This window comes from Cebus imitator, unplaced genomic scaffold (genome assembly GCF_001604975.1).
Source record: "Cebus imitator isolate Cc_AM_T3 unplaced genomic scaffold, Cebus_imitator-1.0 Scaffold222, whole genome shotgun sequence".
Taxonomy (NCBI): domain Eukaryota; kingdom Metazoa; phylum Chordata; class Mammalia; order Primates; family Cebidae; genus Cebus; species Cebus imitator.
In genome coordinates this window covers 1,864,535-1,883,599 of record NW_016107537.1, presented here as the reverse complement: position 1 = coordinate 1,883,599, position 19,065 = coordinate 1,864,535, and the positions used below count along the sequence as shown (strand labels likewise).

The 19,065-nt window shown below is 43.5% G+C and overlaps 1 protein-coding gene and 1 pseudogene across 1 annotated transcript in view; one reads left to right on the top strand and one right to left on the bottom strand.

Annotated features, from left to right (window-relative positions):
* The window catches only part of MERTK (MER proto-oncogene, tyrosine kinase), a 137,533-nt gene that overhangs the window by 39,475 nt on the left and 78,993 nt on the right, over positions 1–19,065 (top strand). The window contains exons 3-4 of the mRNA XM_037727200.1: positions 6,154–6,254; positions 8,488–8,661. Of these exons, the coding sequence (XP_037583128.1) occupies positions 6,154–6,254; positions 8,488–8,661 (275 nt within the window). The remainder of the gene's footprint in view (positions 1–6,153; positions 6,255–8,487; positions 8,662–19,065) is intronic.
* Positions 802–1,532, bottom strand: LOC108318649 (annotated as a pseudogene).

Here is a 19,065-nt window from a genome sequence, read left to right as displayed (position 1 = left end):
CTGGGATTACAGGCTTGAGCCACCGCGCCCGGCCGAATTTAAAAGTTTTCTAAGTATCAAGCACACATTATTCTCTAAACTCAAAAGGAATGTATGCATCTCCTCCCACCATGAGAAAATTATCAGTACTGATATTTATGTTATTTGCTTTGGAGATGCCTGTCCTGGCTCCCTCCCTTCTGCCTCTGTGTGATCAGGTTACCCTTTGGGTCTGGGGTCCAGCTGTCTTTACTATTATTCTGAGGTCCCCCTATTCCTCCTGTGATCCAGCTACTGTTTACTGGAGTCCAGGTCCTCTTTCTTGGCTTTTCCTTTTTTTTTTTTTCTACTTTCTAAAACTTCATTAAAGAAAAAGGTAGCCGGGCGCGGTGGCTCACGCCTGTAATCCCAGCACTTTGGGAGGCCGAGGCGGGTGGATCACGAGGTCAAGAGATCGAGACCATCCTGGTGAACATGGTGAAACCCCGTCTCCACTAAAAATACAAAAACATTAGCTGGGCATGATGGCGCGTGCCTGTAATCCCAGCTACTCGGGAGGTTGAGGCAGGAGAATTGCCTGAACCCAGGAGGCGGAGGTTACGGTGAGCTGAGATCGAGCCATTGTACTCCAGCCTCGGTAACAAGAGTGAAACTCCGTCTCAAAAAAAAAAAAAGAAAAAGGTAATGGTGGTAAATCTCTAGAACATATTCAATTTTCTGAGATCCCTCCCCCAAGAATGTGACATTGATTTCCAGACATGCCAGAGGTCTACATGGTTCCAAATTGTACTAAATAGATGAGAAGCTGAAGTCCTAAAGTGTTCATCTTCCAGCTTTTCCCAGTCTGTGCTCTGTCCTTGGATCAGCAATAATTGTCTGAACAGCTGCTATGGCTTCATTAATTTTTGTCTGTGGCTCTCTGAGCTCTTCTATATGCAGCAATCACAGAATTTGAGCAGCTTCATTAAGAACTGCATCTCCTGTGTCAAAACCAAGAACATATTTGTCTAAAACAACAGGCAAGCCTTCTTTTGTTTGATTTGCCTTAGCAACTGCATTCTGTGTCAGGCACTCCTAAACCAAAATTCGAATTGCCTTAAGCATTACCAGGTAATCATCATGACATTGAATCTGACGCAGGTTAGTCAAAGCCATCATACCAGGCTTAAAATCAGGATTATTTACATCCGAATTTATCAATGGTTCTGCATTTTTAGTTGCATTGTCAGCAGTTTTTGCATTATCAGATACTAATTCCTTGTATTTTTCAGTGTTATTTCCATATTCAAGTCTAACAGGTAAACCAAGAAGCCAGTCAATAGCTTTTTGTCAATCTTGAATAAAGGACAGTTAACATCTCTGAGATACTTTTCAAAGAACTTGAGCCAGTCACTGCTGTGGAAGTTTCTTAAATTACCTCTGTCTTCAGTCTTGTAGTGTCTGATTTTCTGGTCTTGAAGCCAAAAAAATGAAGTTTCTAAATTCCATTTCATCTTTGCAGTTGAAGCCGGCAGGTTGTGGTAATCGCGAGCCATCAGCTTGCGTCAGAACATAGTCCCCGCTTCTTGCTCTCCTTGGCTTTTACTATTTTACTTTGGCAAGGAGACCATCATTCGCTAACTTCCTGGGACTTGCATGCATGAAAATGCAATTCTTTTTCCTACCTTCACCTTGAGATAATTTGGCTGGATACAGAGTTCTAAAGGAAAATATTTTTTGTTTTAACTTTGAAGTCATTGATATATTTCCTTTGAGTTCTGGGTTGCTCTAGAGAAGCAGAATGCTATTCCAATTCATTCATAAATAATCTGCTTCTTTCCTCTCTGGAAGCTTTTGGGATCTTCGCCTCATCTTAGAGTTATCGCGTTCCCAATGAAGCCCCTTCGTGGGCCTTTTTTCTCTTACTGTGCTGCCCAGCCAGGGGTCCAGTCAGGAAAGACCCGGATCTTCAGTGCTGGGGCACTTTCTTGAACGTTCCCCCTTTCGCATCCACTTTCCGTGTTCCCTCTTACATGGTTGCTGGGAGGCCTAGATTGCTATTCTGAGCCCAGAGCCTTTCCGGTTGAGCCTTCACAGAGACTGAGCTTCCTGTTTCTCTGGGGAGAAGGAGGAGTGTCAGGGACAGCCACTCCTCCTGTCTCCAGCCCCACCCCAAAACCCACCCTCCCAGTGGGAGCCTTTCCCTTGGGTGTCTAGAAAGCAACAAGTATAATGATTTATGGAAAATCTTTGCTGTAATATAGGTGGCATGGATCTGGCCTTGCTAATTAATGCAGGCACCTATTGTTACCAGGCAGCTGCTAAGCCCTTCCTGCCATGAATGACTAAAGACAAAATTCTGATTGAGTTCTCCTTGTGTTCTGCATGCTCCTTTTCTATTTCTGGGCTGCATCTTCCTTATTAGTTGGCTTAAGTTTCTCCTGGACATCTTATGCAGTCTGATTTCTACCATCCAGGTTGTGCCGCCAAACTGTCCTTTATGCCTCAGTTTCTCAGCTTCTGGGGGCTCTACCCCGGTGTGCCTTGTACCTCTGGTCTGGGTGTAGTTTCCTCAGGCTGCCTTCCTGGGGCTATGCCCCACCTGCCTCCCAGCCTGCACTTTCTCCCTGGTCCCTGTCTCCCTGAGTCCAACTGCAAGCCACTTCCGGGTTCCAGGCCTTGAGGCGAAGCCAGTCTTCGAAGGCACAAGTGGGTCCTTTGAAGACTGGCTGTGCCTCAGTCTTCAACCATCAGTCTGTCCCATCTCATGGTTCACTCTGTTGAGCCCGTGGGTTTTGCCTCAAGAAAATGATGCCTCGCCGGGCGCGGTGGCTCAAGCCTGTAATCCCAGCACTGTGGGAGGCCGAGGCGGGTGGATCACGAGGTCAAGAGATCGAGACCATCCTGGTCAACATGGTGAAACCCCGTCTCTACTAAAAATACAAAAAATGAGCTGGGCATGGTGGTGCGTGCCTGTAATCCCAGCTACTCAGGAGGCTGAGGAAGGAGAATTGCCTGAACCCAGGAGGCGGAGGTTGCGGTGAGCCGAGATCGTGCCATTGCACTCCAGCCTGGGTAACAAGAGCGAAACTCTGTCTCAAAAAAAAAAAAAAAAAAAAAGAAAAGAAAATGATGCCTCTTCTAAAGTGGATTTGTGAGGTGTGTAGAAAGCACCCCCTCTTCAGTAGCCTTGGTTTCCTTTAGAACTGCAAAGACTAGACCCATCAGCTGTGCGGGATCTTCAGGAACTGCTGAAAGCCAGGGTCACCACTCAACCATTAGTCATTGCCCACAATGAGCAGGGCTTCATTCTAGGCACAGAATTCTCCTTCTCTTTCTTCAGCCCTTCCTGTCACCATGATATCCAGGGGGCTACCAGGAGAGGGTCAGCTAGTTCCTTATTTGGAGATATTTGTCCTGTGTATTCTCTTTTCATCTTCTCCTGGCAACCTCTAGGCATTGTGACATCCAGCCACTGCCCCAGAGCATGAAAGGATCTGGCCTATGCTTGATCCCTGGGACCTCTCCCATGCCCACCATTCATTCATCAGGTGCATTCCAAAATTATATTGCTCCTACAGAGGAACGAGGGAAAAGCGGAAGACAGAGTATTTCAAGTCAAAGGGATGCCACTCAGATTTACACATCAGGAAATGCAATGACAGGGGACTGTTAACTGCGGGATCTTGGAAACAATAAGAAAGTAATGTTAACCTGAGCAGCTCTGACCACCACCCCCCTCCCCAGTTCTGACTGATGCCATTATTGAGCTATGTCTTAGCTACTGTATTTATCACAGGCTAATGAGGATCTGCACAATGGTATTGTTGGGAAGAAGTAAATTAAAAACGTTTAGTGTTCTGATTCAACCTAAGGAAACTGTGTCTCATTCAGACCTGGGGACCTCACTCACTACCACGTGTCTGCTCCAGATGCCGACCAGGCTGTGCTATCCCCTGGCAGCTGCCACCCCTGCCTATGGGGCCATGGGTCAGGATGGAGCCGCTTCTACCCTTGACAGCTTCCTGTCTTTTTAAGCCTTAAGCCTCAGCCTTTCACAGGTTGAGGGATGAGATTTATTTTGCTTTGAGGTAAATAGGTTATATAGGGAAGCGAGCTCTAGGAAGGAAGGTAGACCTTCTATATTTTTCTTCTTTTTCCTCATTCCCCTGGTCATGGTCTTCTTTGCTGTGTTTAAAGAGCAGTGCCTTTTAGCCAATAAAGAAATCCTCTGGAACGCATCTGAAAGTATTTTAAAATGTTCCCCAGCTGATAAGGATGGCTTATGGCTATACTCCCAGCATTTTGGGAGGCTGAGGTGGGAAGATGGCTTGAACCCAGGATTCCAAGGTTGCAGTGAGCCATGAAGGTGCCACTGCACTCCAGCTTGGGTGACAGAGCAAGACCCCATCTCGAATGAAATAAAATAAATTAAATTCAAATGTGGATTTCAACATGTAAACACAGTGTCCACTCCAGGAGAGATCATTAAGTACCCAGGGTCTTGCACCTTAGGTGCACCTTCAAGCGCATGACCTGTGACCACTGCAAATATAGTCGTGCTGTCAGTGAGAGACTTTGCAAAATGATGGCTAGGGCTCCAGAAAGTTCTAAACAGGACAAAGGCTACCAGCTCTCCATTTTTATGGTAGTTGCAGTCCTGGTAAATTAGGTGGGTATTGAAACCATACTTTGTATGTATGTAAAATGAAATTAGGTTCTAGTCTCAGAAGGTCGTTTGGGATATGGAGCAGTTGCCCTTGGCCCCTGAAAACCCATGTCATTGTCACCACCAAAAACAACTCCACAAATTTCCAAAATGCCTTGAGGTGGCAGTACCCTGTTGCAGAGAACCACTGGTGCAGAATCTACCATAGAAATCAAGACAGGTGGCCAGGGACAATGGCCCACATCTATAATCCTAGAACTTTGGGAGGCCAAGGTGGGCGGATCACCTGAGGTCAAAAGTTCAAGACTAGCCTGGCCAACATGATGAAACCATGCCTCTACTAAAAATACAAAAATTAGGTTAGACACAGTGGCTCACACCTGTAATCCCAGCACTTTGGGAGGCCAAGGCAGGCGGATCATCTGTGGTTAGGAGTTCGAGACCAGCCTGGCTAACATTGGTAAAACCCTGTTTCTACTAAAAATACAAAAAATTAGCCAGGCAGGGTGGCGCGCCTATAATTCTAGCTACTTGGGAGTCTGAGGCAGGAAAATCGCTTGAACCCAGGAGACAGAAGTTGCAGTGAGCCAAGATTGTGCCATTGTATACCAGCCAGGGCTACAGAGTGAGACTCTGTCTCAAAAAAAAAAAAAAAGAAATCAAGATAGGTGATAGCACATATATTAGTTGGGGTTTTCTTCCAAGTAACTGAACCTATGGGATCTGTATCTATCTATAGTTTTATCTAGAAAGAGAGAGAAAGATTTATTTTTTTATTTTATTTTATTTTTTTTAGACAGAGTTTCACTCTTGTAACCCAGGCTGGAGTGCAATGGCGCGATCTCGGCTCACCACAACCTCCGCCTCTTGGGTTCAGGCAATTCTCCTGCCTCAACCTCCTGAGCAGCTGGGATTACAAGCACGCGCCACCATGCCCAGCTAATGCTTTGTATTTTTAGTAGAGACGGGGTTTCACCATGTTGACCAGGATGGTCTCGATCTCTTGACCTCGTGATCCACCCGCCTCGGCCTCCCAAAGTGCTGGGATTACAGGCTTGAGCCACCGCGCCCGGCTGAGAAAGATTTATTTTAAGGAATTAGCTCACACATAATGGGGACTAACAAATATGAAATCAGCATGATGTTGGCTAGGGACCCATGAAAGGCTTAATGTTGCAGTCTTGAGTTCTAAGGCAGTTTGGAAACAGAATCCCTTCTTTGGCTGGGACCTCTGTCTTTTTCTTATAAGGCCTTCAGCTGTTTGGATGCTGCCTACCCCCATCATGAAGAGTAATGTGCTTTACTCAAAGGTTGCTGCTTTAAGTGTTAGTGACATCTGAAAAGTACCTTCACAGCAACATCTAGGCTAGTGTTTGACCAAACAGCTGGGCAGTATGGCCTAGCCAAGCTGACATATAAAATTAACTATCACAGTATATGACAAAGACGTTGAAGAAGTTTCCAATCCTATAATAGGGATTCAAAGGGTAGTCACTGTAAATATTTTTATGTGTTTTTCTTTGCAGCATAAGCAGCGTGCAGCGTTCAGACAATGGGTCATATGTCTGTAAGATGAAAATAAACAATGAAGAGATCGTGTCTGATCCCATCTACATGGAAGTACAAGGTAAGTCCACAGACCAGAGTCCCATTGCCAGAGAGCTGTTAGTTTTAGAGCCTGTGTTAAATGTTTTATATATAACACTCCAGAGTTTTACCTGCTCATTTATAACTCTGTATGCAAATCTTGCCAATCTATCAGCACTGAAATTTTTACAAGATATTCTCCTTTGTAGTTTGTAAGTACAGTAATAATGAAATGAATTCAATTCCTGAAGTTTGAGCTCTGTCCTAGGCATTAAAGGTTAGATAAAAAGAGATTATGGACTTCCTTGTCCACAGATTATTTACAATAAAAAATAAGCTGAAGAGTTCTTTTTAGAAGCAGACTGCATTCTACTATCTAGTTTCCAGTGCTGGTACCAACTATCACTCACCTGGTCAAGTGGCTCTTGGCTTATTGTTCAGCATCTTTTCCTGTCTTCCCTGTGCAGACAGTGAAGCCCTGGAGGGTGAGTGGTTTTCCTGGACTGGCTCAACAGCTCAGCCCGAGACTTCCTTTGGGCACTCGTATGTGTCAGGTGCATGGTTCAGAGAAGTTCCATGACATCATATAAGGTCTGTGGGGGTGAGGAGTGAGACATCAGGCTAGGAAAAGGCAATGTCTGCCCTCAAGGAACTTGAACTCTAATGGGCAATGTGAGCTGATGTACAGGTGAGCCCAGGTCCTGGGTTTGGTGCCCTGAGTCCGGGGGTTTGCCTGCCTAGTTCTGCAATGGGAGGGCTACAAGGAGGAAGCATCCATTATCACCCCCAGTGGTCATCCTCACTGCATTCTGGGGTGCTTGTGTCCCTCCTCTCTGAGGTGCCCCTTCTCTCTGAGGTGCCCCTCTTAGCAGAACCATTAGGTCACATTAGCTTTTCAATCAGAAACATCTCCCACTAAAAGGCTGCTGTGCTATCCATTCTTTTGTGAACCTCAACTTGATGACCACCAATGTGGAGGGAAGCCTCAGGGAGCACGACTGGAAGGAAAGAGGAGGAGTGAGTGGGGGAGACAGAGTGGGGAAGAGACTCTCTCAGAGTTGTCCCCTGGCTGGACAACTCTTTCTCAGGGTTATGTCAATGTCAGCCAGAGAGAGGGTTTCCTACATTTGCAGCTAATCTGGGGAAAAAATATTTAGAGGAAATTTTATTTGTCAGAATCCCAGAAAAATGTCTAGAGCGGGAACACGTTAAGTCCAAATAGAGTTTCAAAAATCCTTGAAACAGTACAAAATAATTTTATTTCATATAACTGCCACATCATTCCTGTTGGATCCCGATCTGTGAGTTCCCAATCCCCAAAAGAGCACAATTAACTGGACTTGTTATATTTTTGACACCTGCCCCAAATAAGTACTGACTGGCTTTCTCTGAGCTTCCTTGGGGCCTTCATTTTGGAAATTACAGTAGATCTTAGAATTGCAACTGCAATTATGTGTATACTGTTTTCATGAGAATCTGCTTTGGAAAGCACTTAGTCTTAGATAAGGCTGCGGATTTTAAAATTCATTGTGACTCATCTGAAAGTCACACACACAATAGATTGTCTTCATACCATGGACAGATCTATTACATAGTTCTGTTTTACTCTGTTTATTTTAGTAAGAAATACTGAAAACCTGCCAACCAGTCAGTCCCAGGAGTTTGAGCAACACCTGATTTAAGAACTGCCTGTAGCCTGCCTTCTGGTAAAACCAGTTCTGAATCACTATTTATAGCCTCTTTGGCAAAGCATCCTAGAAAGCTGGCTTAAGGTAGAGTGGCAGGAATTAGCCACTGTGCTCTTTCTTATTCAATTTAAGGAGGTGAAAACTGATGAATACAGACCTGACTGAGGTGGTAGATAAAGAAATCTGTTGTCAAGGCCGGGTGCAGTGGCTCACACCTGTAATCCCAGTACTTTGGGAGGCAAGGGCAGATGGATCACTTAAGGGAGTTCGAGGCCAGCCTGGCCCACATGGTGAAAACCGATCTTTACTAAAAATACAAAAATTAGCAAGAGGTAGTGGCGCACACCTGTAATCCCAGCTACTCAGGAGGCTAAGGTAGGGGAATTGCTCGAACCTAGGAGACGGAGGTTGCAGTGAGCCGACATCAGCCCACTACATTCCAGCCTGGGTGACAGAGTGAGACTGCATCTCAGAAAATAAATAAATAAATCTGTTGCCAAGTTCTAGTCCAGTTTCCATTCCCCTTTGGGCTCTGTCTCTGCTTTCCGATCTGAAACATTCTTTCACATAACGCTTTCTCTGCAGGACTTCCTCACTTTACTCAGCAGCCTGAGAGCATGAATGTCACCAGAAACACAGCCTTTAACCTCACCTGTCAGGCTGTGGGCCCGCCTGAGCCCATCAGCATTTTCTGGATTCAGAACAGCAGCCGTGTTAACAAACAGCCTGAAAAATCCCCCTCTGTGCTAACTGTTCCCGGTAAGTTCAAGCCGTGGGCTTATTTATTGATTTATCCCCTAATAGTGAAAGGGATAAAAAGTTTGGTGATCCTTGCTGTGCACCACAAGCAGGCAGTAGAGATAGATGAAAGCGTAGGTGTGGCAGCAAGATTATGGGACCAGGTAAGAGGGGAAGGCAGGTGGGAATCACAGGTGTGAGAATTCACAGGCCAAGGTGGGGAAATAGGTGAGGGCCCTCTGAGGGTATATAGGGTCAAGTTATTGAACTGGCCAGAATCCCCGAGCCCAGGCAGCAGGAGCCCTGCTCACATCTCCCGTTGCACCAATGGCCTTGCTGGCCTGGTCTTGTGTTTATGGAATCATTGACATGAATACCTCAGTGGATTTGACACCAAGAGAGTGATTGGTCATGGGGAGCTATTGCAGGAAGTATGAGTCCTTGTGGGATTGTGGCTGAATGCATATTCCGTGGTCATCTTGATTTCCATCCAAATGAAAGCGCCCCAGCTTTAGTCCCACACATCACTAATAATGCTCTTGTCAATACCATTGACATTTCCCATGCACTGAAGTCAGTGTGCTCTTCTGTGGCTCCTCTGACTGCATCTTTCAGCAACAGGCAAGGTTACCATACTCCCTCCCTGTTTCCATTCTACAGTGACTGCAGCATGCCTGAGGCTGTTCTAAGCCTTCAGGACATAGCGTGGACTTTTGGAAACACTTCTTGGCTTCCATTTCATTGAATGACATCAATTCATTGCTCCTCGTTTGTCATTGACTAGAGTTTTGAATGGCAGGGCTCAATCCTGGTCCCCCTTCTTTTACTCTGAGATGCTTCCTTTTGGGAGAGTTTCTCTGGGCCCCTGGCTTTAACATTATACATAAGAAATGACCTTGAACTTTACATCTCCAGCCCAGACCCCTCTCCTGAGCTGCAGGCTCATGAATCCAGCCATCTCATTGGCATTGTCACTTACTGGGCACATAGGCATCTCAGAATGAAACTCTTAATTTCCACCCTAGACTTGTTCCACTTCAGAATTCCCCATCTTAGTGAATGTTAGCACTATTTTTCCACCCTTTATTTTTCTCATTTTTCATGTTGGCATTGGCAGTTCTGTCAGTTCTGCTCCTACAATGCATCTGAAATCTGTCTTTTCTCCATTCCTGTTACCACCACCCTGGTCCACATCACTGCCAGCTCTTGCCATCACCTCTGCAGTAACTTCCTAACTGGGTCTTTTTGCTCCCAGCCTTGTCCCCACTCCCATCCACCCTCCTCAGCAGCAGATGACAGTAGCTCCCCGTTGTCTTAGATTGTCACCCAGTCCTTCCTGCTCTTGCACTAGGGGCTATGTGTTCCAGCTCCTACCCATCTGTCCAGCCCAGCCCCATCCCACGCTCTCCTCCCTGCTCATTAGGTACGAGTTACACTGATTGTATTTTACTTCTCCAGGCACATCCTGTTCTTTCCTGTCTCATGACCTTTGCACTGTCTCTTATCTGCTTGCAGTGTTCTTCTATCTGCCCTTTGTTCCATGACCCACCTCAAACACCACTTCTTCAGGGAGGCCGTCCCTGATCACTCCGAATCCCATATTCCTGTGTACTCCTCTGTTGCGCTTGTCAGTGTCTTTAATTACTCAGTGTATTGGTTTGGTCTCCTCGTCTAGCTTCTTAGAGAATGTATGTTCAGTAAGGACAAGGGCTTTCTCTCTCCCATTCACCTCTGCACAGCCAGTGTCTGGAGTGGAGCCTGACTCTAGTAGTACTCAGTAATTATTTATGCCTAGGATGGATCAGTAAGTGAATGCCAGCCCCTAGCTATTAACTCTGAATCACTTTTCTAACCCATGACTTAAGGAGGAATGTTATGGTTTTCTCTCCTTCATCTGAGTTTTATTTGAGTTTTTCTAGGGAATTAGCAAGAAACTTCTTGGTTCAAATTCAAGGATGATTACACTGAAATCCCTTATAAAAGACTTCTTTTCATTGAGGTAAAACTGACATATGATTAAATGCATAGAATTTAATTGTACAACTCAATGAGTTTTCCTAAGTGTTGACACCCATGTAGCTACCACCTCAATCAAGATATAGAATATTGCCATCACTTCAGAAAGTCCCTCATGGTCCCTTCCATTGGGTCACCATCTCCCATAGGCAATTCTGTTCTGATGTCTGTCATCACAGATTAATTTTGCCTGTTCTTGAACTTCAAAAAATGGAATATAAAGTATGTACTTTTTTATGTCATATGTACTTTCGTGGCTTCTTCCACTCAACATGGTATCCTTGAGATTCAGCCATGATGTTTTATTTGTCAGTAGTACATCATTTTTATTTTTATTTTTTATTTTTTGTGAGGGAGTCATGCTCTGTCGCCCAGGCCAGAGTGCAGAGGCGTGATCTCAGCTCACTGCAACCTCCACCTCCTGGGTTCACGCAATTCTCCTGCCTCAGCCTTCCACGTAGCCAAGACTACACGTACCTGCCACCATGCCCAGCTAATTTTTGTATTTTAGTAGAGACTGGGTTTCACCATGTTGGTCAGGCAGGTCTCTAATTCCTGACCTCAAATGATCCAACCACCTCCAACTCCCAAAGTGCTGGGATTACAGGTGTGAGCCACCACGCCCGGCCAATACATCATTTTTTATTGCTGATATAGTACTCTGTTGTATTAATGTGTTAATTTGTTTTATCCATTTGTTTGGTGAACGTTTTGGATATTTATGGCAGTTGGCTATTATGAATAAAGCAGCTATGAATATTTGAGTGCAAGTCTTTTGAAGGACAAATGTTTTTATTTTGTCTTGGATAAATGCCTAGGAGAGGAATTGCTGCTTCATATGTTTAACTTTTAAAGAAGCACCAAATGGTTTTCCAAAGTGAGTGTACTATGTTTCATTCCCAGCAACAGTGGATGGGAGAGTTCCAGTTGCTCCATCCATATCTTTGCCAACATTTGATTCGGTCAGTCTTCTTAAGTGGAGACGTTCTAGTGGATTTGAAATCTAGTGGATTATTGTGATTTTAGTTTGCATTTCATTTCCCTGATGCCTAATTTTATACAAGACTTAGAAAAGATTTTAGTGTCTTTTCATGTGCTTGTTAATCTGTCATGTCTCTTTTTTGGTAAAGTGTCACTTCAGACACTTTGCCTGTTTCTATATAAATCCTAGAATCCACTTGACAATGTTTACACAAAAAAGCCTGCTGTGATTGTTTGCAATTTTGTTGTATTTATAGATAAGTTTAGAAGAAAATGACATCTTGACAATATTGAGCCTTCCAACTGATGAACATATTATATCTCTTCATTTATTCAGGTTTTCTTTAATTTCTTTCAGCAATTTTTGTAGTTTTTGAGGTATGGGTCTTACAGGTCATTTGTTAAATTGTATTTTTTTATTTTAAAATTGGAATTATATGTATTTAAGGTATACAATGTAATGTTTTGATATATATAGTGAACTGATTATTACAGTCAAGCTAATTAATATCGCTCTGTTTTTGCATAGTTATGTTGTGGGGGGTGGCAGGGGAGGGAGTGTAGGAGAACACTTAAGATCTACCCTCTTCACAAATTTCCAGTATACTGTGCACTATTGTTAACTCTGCTGTACATTAGATCTCTAGAACTTATTCATCCTACAAACTAAAACTTTCTACCTTTTGACCAACATCTCCCCAATCCTCACCCTCACCCTCCTCCACCCACCCTTTTTAACCACAGTTCTACTTTTTGTTTCTGTGAATTTAACTGTTTTATATTGGACATGTAAGTGAGACCATGCAGTAATTTTTCTTCTTTGCCTGGTTTATTCACTTAGCATAATGTCTTCCATTTTCATCCATGTTGTCACATAAATGGCAGGATTTTCTTTTTTTGTACAGGCTGAATAATATTCCCGTAATTTTTAAATCCATTCTGTTTATGGACATACCTTGTTTCCATGTCTAAGCCACTGTGAATAATGCTTCAATGAACATGGGAGCGCAGATGCATCTTTGAGATCCTCATATCATTTCCTTTGGATGTATACCCAGTATGGGGACTGATGAATCATATAGTAGTTCTGTTCTTAATTTTCTGAGGAACCTCCATACTGTTTTTCTTAATGGCTGTGCCAATTTACATTTTCACCAACAGCGTACAGCCAATCAGAATGCATTAATTTAGTATTTATGTACTAATAAATAGCATATTTTATTTCCCAGTTGTTTACTATTAGTAAATAGAAAATAGATTTTGTATGTTTTATAAAAATAGGGACAAAATCTGTCCATCTCTGTTTGTCTAGAACTTTTCTGTATGTTTTCTCAGAAATTAGAAGTGTGTTTTTGCAATAAGAGCTGCAAATTATTTTAATACCTAAGGCTGTAGTTTGTCTTGCCTTGGAAATCTGATTTATTTTTAAAAGGCCAGTTACACCCTTATAACTGGAACCTATTTTGCATTTCAAGTTCTTTACAATTTAATTTTACTTTTTAAATTTTGAACCTTTTTTTTTCTTTGGTAGAGAAGATTTGGGCTCACATTTTTTTTCCAGGTCATTATATGAAAATTCTCAAGGTGGACTACTGGGTTTAGCTGGAATCAATCTGACAGTGTTCAAATCATCAGTACCCTTTAAAAGAGTCATTGGGCCGGGCGCGGTGGCTCAAGCCTGTAATCCCAGCACTTTGGGAGGCCGAGGCGGGTGGATCACGAGGTCAAGAGATCGAGACCATCCTGGTCAACATGGTGAAACCCCGTCTCTACTAAAACTACAAAAAATTAGCTGGGCATGGTGGCACGTGCCTGTAATCCCAGGTACTCAGGAGGCTGAGGCAGGAGAATTGCCTGAACCCAGGAGGCGGAGGTTGCGGTGAGCCGAGATCGCGCCATTGCACTCCAGCCTGGGTAACAAGAGCGAAACTCCGTCTCAAAAAAAAATAAAAAATAAAAAAAAATAAAAGAGTCATTGGAATTACATGATGATCTGAAAACTTTAGGACACAAACTCAGATAGCAAGACAGCCTAATCCAATCATCCTTGTAGGGTCAAGCCCTACAGGGTCGTGGGGTGTCCCCTATCACTGTGCTGAGGTGCTGGGTTTGAGAAATAAAGAGACAAGACATCAAAGGACTGAAAAAGACCTCTGGGCTTGGGGGGCCACGCCACTTACAAAAGGAGACAGGCGACACCCCAATGTCCAGGAGCGTCTGTATTTATTGGGGACAAGACAGGGGGAAGGGTAGTGAGTGAGGTCATCTAAGGACAGTGACAGGGTCAAGACAATCACGTGTGCAATAAGCAAAGGGTCCACCCCTATTAGGTCAGGTCACTGAGGCAAAGAGGTGAGCTGTGTGCAGCAAGGGGCCCACCCCCATTAGGTCACCAAGGCAAAGAGGTGGGCCGTGTGCAGTGAAGAGGGTGCAGTGTGCAACATCTCTTATCTAGGGACAGGCTACTTCTAAAGAATCCTATAGGAGGATGCTTTGAGTCCGCACAGCAGCAAAAGAGCTGACAGGGTATACAGCTACCTGCTGGCAGTTTCCAATGATTTCTACAGGAGGATGCTTTGAGTCAGTACATAGCAACAGAGCTGACAGTGTTCACAACCACCGAGGTGCGATTATACCAGAGGGGTTTTAAACCCTTGGATGCTCACGGGATTGCCTGCCAGAGGCCAGCTTTCCACAGGAACTGGATGCAAGATACTGCAAGTACTTTACAGGAGGAGTGGCTCTTGCTCCGAGCCTGCCATACAGCGGGTATCTTTACGATACTGAATGCTGCCACCTGGGCCGGCCTGTAGCACATGCCCTTTCAGGCAGGGGCACTACTCCCTGGGCCATTGATTCTTGTCCTGGTATATCTGTTTTTCCTTAATTCATGCTCTGTGCCATGTCTGTTCTAGACATTCCTCCGACTATACACAAGATATGATTATATATGTATAGCTGTTTTTTCCTAAATTCATGCTCTGTATTGGGCCTGCTCTAGACATTCCTCCGACTATAAACTAATATAATATAATTATATAGAAGGATTATATATAAAAGGAAATAAATGAGTGGTAAGATATTCTTCAGGCATTAGCTGTGCTGGGGGTCTTCTTAGCTCTCCTTCCTTGGTGCCCAGATGTGGTGTTACCACAATCCTTAACAATCTGAATAGTTAGAATAGAACTGTAGCATACAGCCTGTTGGTCACAGGAACAAGAACTATTTGTTCATTTGCATCCCATCAAATTCTTACATGCGCTGATTCAACAAATGAGCCAAAACATAGGGTCCAAAAATGTTTATTTTGGACTTCTATAACTCTAAATTCTATCCAGCGTAGTTAACTGTTGACGTTTGTCCAGCTGACCAGTGCACAGGGTGGTGGTACCGAGTGTATTTGCTTTCCCACCATACACACTCATGGAATCCACAGTACCACATGCCATCCAGTCAATGGCTCCACACTAATCTCTTTTATTGTTCCACTTTTAGTGTATGTGCTGCCAAAGTGAGCACCATCTGTATTTCTTCAGGAGGGATATCTAAAAGGGGAATAGAAGGGAAAAGTGAACATATTATAAATTTTGATACATTCTAATCTCCCTCCAAAAAACACTTGCCAGTTGGCAATCTTTTTAGTAGAATATGGTAATATGTGCCCTATATGTCATATACATAATATTGTCTTGAGTTTTTGCCAGTCTGATGGCAAATACTCTCATTTGTCAAAATATCTGATTTACACCTCCACCTGTTTCCATGAGACCAAGGGGCCTGTTGAAGGTAAGAACTGAGGCTTTTCTTAGCCGCATCTTCAGGGGTCTGGTTCAGTGCCTGGCATGTGGTGGTTGTAGAAATGACCTGTAAAAGAGCACCTGCTGCGGCATTCACCAGAAGGTGCTTCTGGATCTGGGAGTGCATGATTAATTCACTCTCCATCAGGGACCATAGGGTACCAAAAACCAAACCATGATCATGGAAATCCTCACTAACATTTCACCAGCTTTTCTAGAGTTTTCAGGGTAGTGACAAATGTGTCTGTAAATGAAGAACTGTTACTTAAACTGCTGAGTTGAAATTCTACTTTCTAAATGAATACGCTGTATACTGCACTGCTCAGGCAGTTTTCCTATTTGTGAAGGGTTTGGAAAGTGGGGCTGCTGGCTTTATTTTTCTTAGTGACAGTATTTCTTAAATGCCTGTTTGATAGCAAAGATGGTCTAGCTGGTGCTAGAGTGTGAAGTGAAGGCCTGGAGAAGTAATCATGTATTTAAGCCAGAAACCTGAAACTTACCCAGGTTCTTCTCTCTTGCCCATCCAACAATCATCACCAAGATCTGTACATTGTTCTCTGTCTTTTTTTTTTTTTTTTGAGATGGAGTTTTGTTTTGTCACCTAGGCTCAAGCATAGTGGCGCCATCTTGGCTCACTGAAACCTCCACCTCCTGAGTTCAAGTGATTCTCCCACCTCAGCCTCCCAAGCAGCTGGGATTATAGGCACTCACCATCATGTCCAGCTCATTTTTGTATTTTTGTAGAGACAGGATTTTACCATGTTGGCCAGGCTAGTCTTGAACTCCTGACCTCAGGTGATCCACCCGCCTCGGACTCGCAAAGTGCTGGGACTCCAAGTGTGAGCCACCATGCATGGCCCTATATGTTGTTTTCAAATGTCAGTTGTGCTCATTTCTTCCTCTGCGCTTCTGCTACCATGGCCTTAATTCAAGCTTTCCTGGTTCATCGTCAGGACTGTTGCTGTCACCACTTAACTATGGTCCCAGCTTTCTTGTTCTCATCCCCCTACCCCACCACCTTAGTGAGTGAGTCTCCACCTTGTGAGTAAAGAGTTTCTTCTAAAATACAGAGCTTCTTGTTCTTGGCATAACTCCTCACTACATGCGGGTTAAAATCTACCATTTTACCCTAAAGTCTGAGACCTGTTGGGACTGCTTGTGAGGCCTGATGAGCTTCTCACAGGCCCATGAGTGCACTGTGCCTTCTTGCCAAGCTGCCTTCTCATTGTCTGGAAAACCCCTGTTCACCTGACACACCGATCATGGCTCTCCTCTGAAAACCTTCCTGGTCACCCCCGTGTCTGTGTATTCACAAGGCCTCTTCCCCAACTCCTATACCTCCCCATTGCATTGAAGCACAAACCATCTGTTTATTTGTCAGGCCTTCAAGAAGGCTTACTAACCAGGTGATTTTTTTTTTTTTTTAAGATGGGGTTTCACCGTGTTGGCCAGGCTGGTCTCGAACTCCTGACCTCAAGTGATCCGCCCACCTTGGCCTCCCAAAGTGCTGGGATTACAGGTGTGAGCCACCATGGCCGGCCTTAACCAGGTGATTATTATGTATGATTTATTAATTAGGTTAGCCCCATCACCCAGCATAGCGCCTGGCACATAAGAACTATGTGAATGAATGAATGAACTAATGAATAAACAAACGAGTTACAGATCGTCCCGAGTTTTAGATCCTTCCACTGGGACAAAGGGACATCATGATAATGAAGTAACTTGTATTTATAAAATTATTTTTACATTTAAACTTTTATCTCTTTTCTCATTTACATCTCCATCTGGTCCTGCAAAATTTTAGAACAGGATCTTTAATGTCCATTCTACATACCCAAAGGCTAAAATAAGTCCAGGGAGGAAGGGTGTGGGGCCCAGGCTGAGGGGATTGTGCTGAGCTCACAGGGGTTACTCTCAAGTCAGCTTGTTGCTGACTGTTCCCATGTGTCTGCATTTTGTAACATTACAAAAGAACTATGTAAAAACTTATTTTTAGTTAAATCTATTTTTAATTTTGAGGAAGCTTTAGTTTGATACCTGAGTCCCTTCCAGTAATTCATGTATGAGGAACTAGGTGCTGAGGTCGGCTTTTGGGGCCCTTGTGCCGAGCTCACATGCTGATGTAAATAAAGCAGTGAGTGTTCGCAGGGAGACACCATGCTATCTGAAATTGACCCTCAAGTAAACTTTGCCGACCCCTTCTACTGAGGGAATGTTAAGTAGAGAAGTGGTTTAAATAGCCAATTGTTTGGGCTGCTTTGAGAAAGTATTGTTTATCAACAGGAAGGTGGTGTGCCTTTTCCCTCTTGATACAAGTTTTTATTTTTCCTCTGTGTTGTATGAGCTTTCTTTAAGGGACATGAGCAGAGAAGTACTTTGTCCAAAGGTTATTATTCTGAGTGAACAAAGCCAATCTCAAAGGTTACATACTGTACAATTCCATTTAGATAACATTCTGAAGAGGACAAAATTTTGGTAATGGAGAACATATCAGAGCAATTTCAGGGGTTAGGTTTGGGGATAGGATGCTTCTATAAGGGGTAGAATGAGAGAACTTCTTTTGGTGATGGAAAAGTTCTATAGCCACAAATCTGTACCTGTCATAAAATTTCATAAACCTATACACTTATTCTCCCTCCCCAAAATAAAACAAAGCAGAAACTGGTAAAATCTTAAAAAGGTCTGTATTTTAGTTAATAATATTGTACCAAAGTCACTTTCCTGGTTTTGATCAGTATCCCATGGTTATGTAAGATCTTATCATGGGGAAAAGCTGGGTGGAGGGTGCACAGTAACTCTGCTATTTTTGCAACTTCTTGTAAGTCTAAAGTTATTTCAAAATAAAAAGTTTCCTTTTTTTTTTTTTTTTAAAGTATTTTGTCATGGGCAAAACCAAATCTCAAAATAAAGAGCAGAACTACAAAGCGCTTTAGCTTCAGGTGTTCATTGGTGGAGTGCTTTTTTTTTTGAGATGGAGTCTTTCTCTGTCGCCTAGGCTAGAGTGCAGTGGCACAATCTTGGCTCACTGCAACCTCCGCCTCCTGGGTTCAAGCGATTCTCCTGCCTCACCCTCCTGAGTAGCTGGGACTACAGGTACCCACCACCACACCTGGCTAATTTTTGCATTTTTAGTAAATATGGGGTTTCACTGTGTTGGCCAGGCTGGTCTCGAATTCCTGACCTCATGATCTGCTCACCTGGGCCTCCCAGAGTGCTGGGATTACAGGCATGAGCCACTGCACCCAGCCTGGAGAGCTTCATAAGTTAGCAGGTAAAAGCTCCAGCATTGGCATGTAGACTGATGCCACTTTGCTGTCGTGTATCCCTGGGCAAGTTACTCTATTTCTGTATATAAAATGAGGATAATAGCAGTGTCTACTACATAAAACATTGATGAGGTTGCAGTAAAATAATGAATGTAAAGCCCTTGGCACAAGGATTTCCTATAGGAATGATTGAAATGCTACCTATTATAATTTTTTTGTGTTGTTATTTTTACATGCAGTAGTTACTAACTCACAGTCAATTTTGATCTGCTTTTCTTTGAACAGTGGCAGGCTTGTTGATCTTTCTGGCATTTCTTTTTTGAAAAATACTTGTGTTTTTTTTTGTTTTTTTTTTTTTTTTT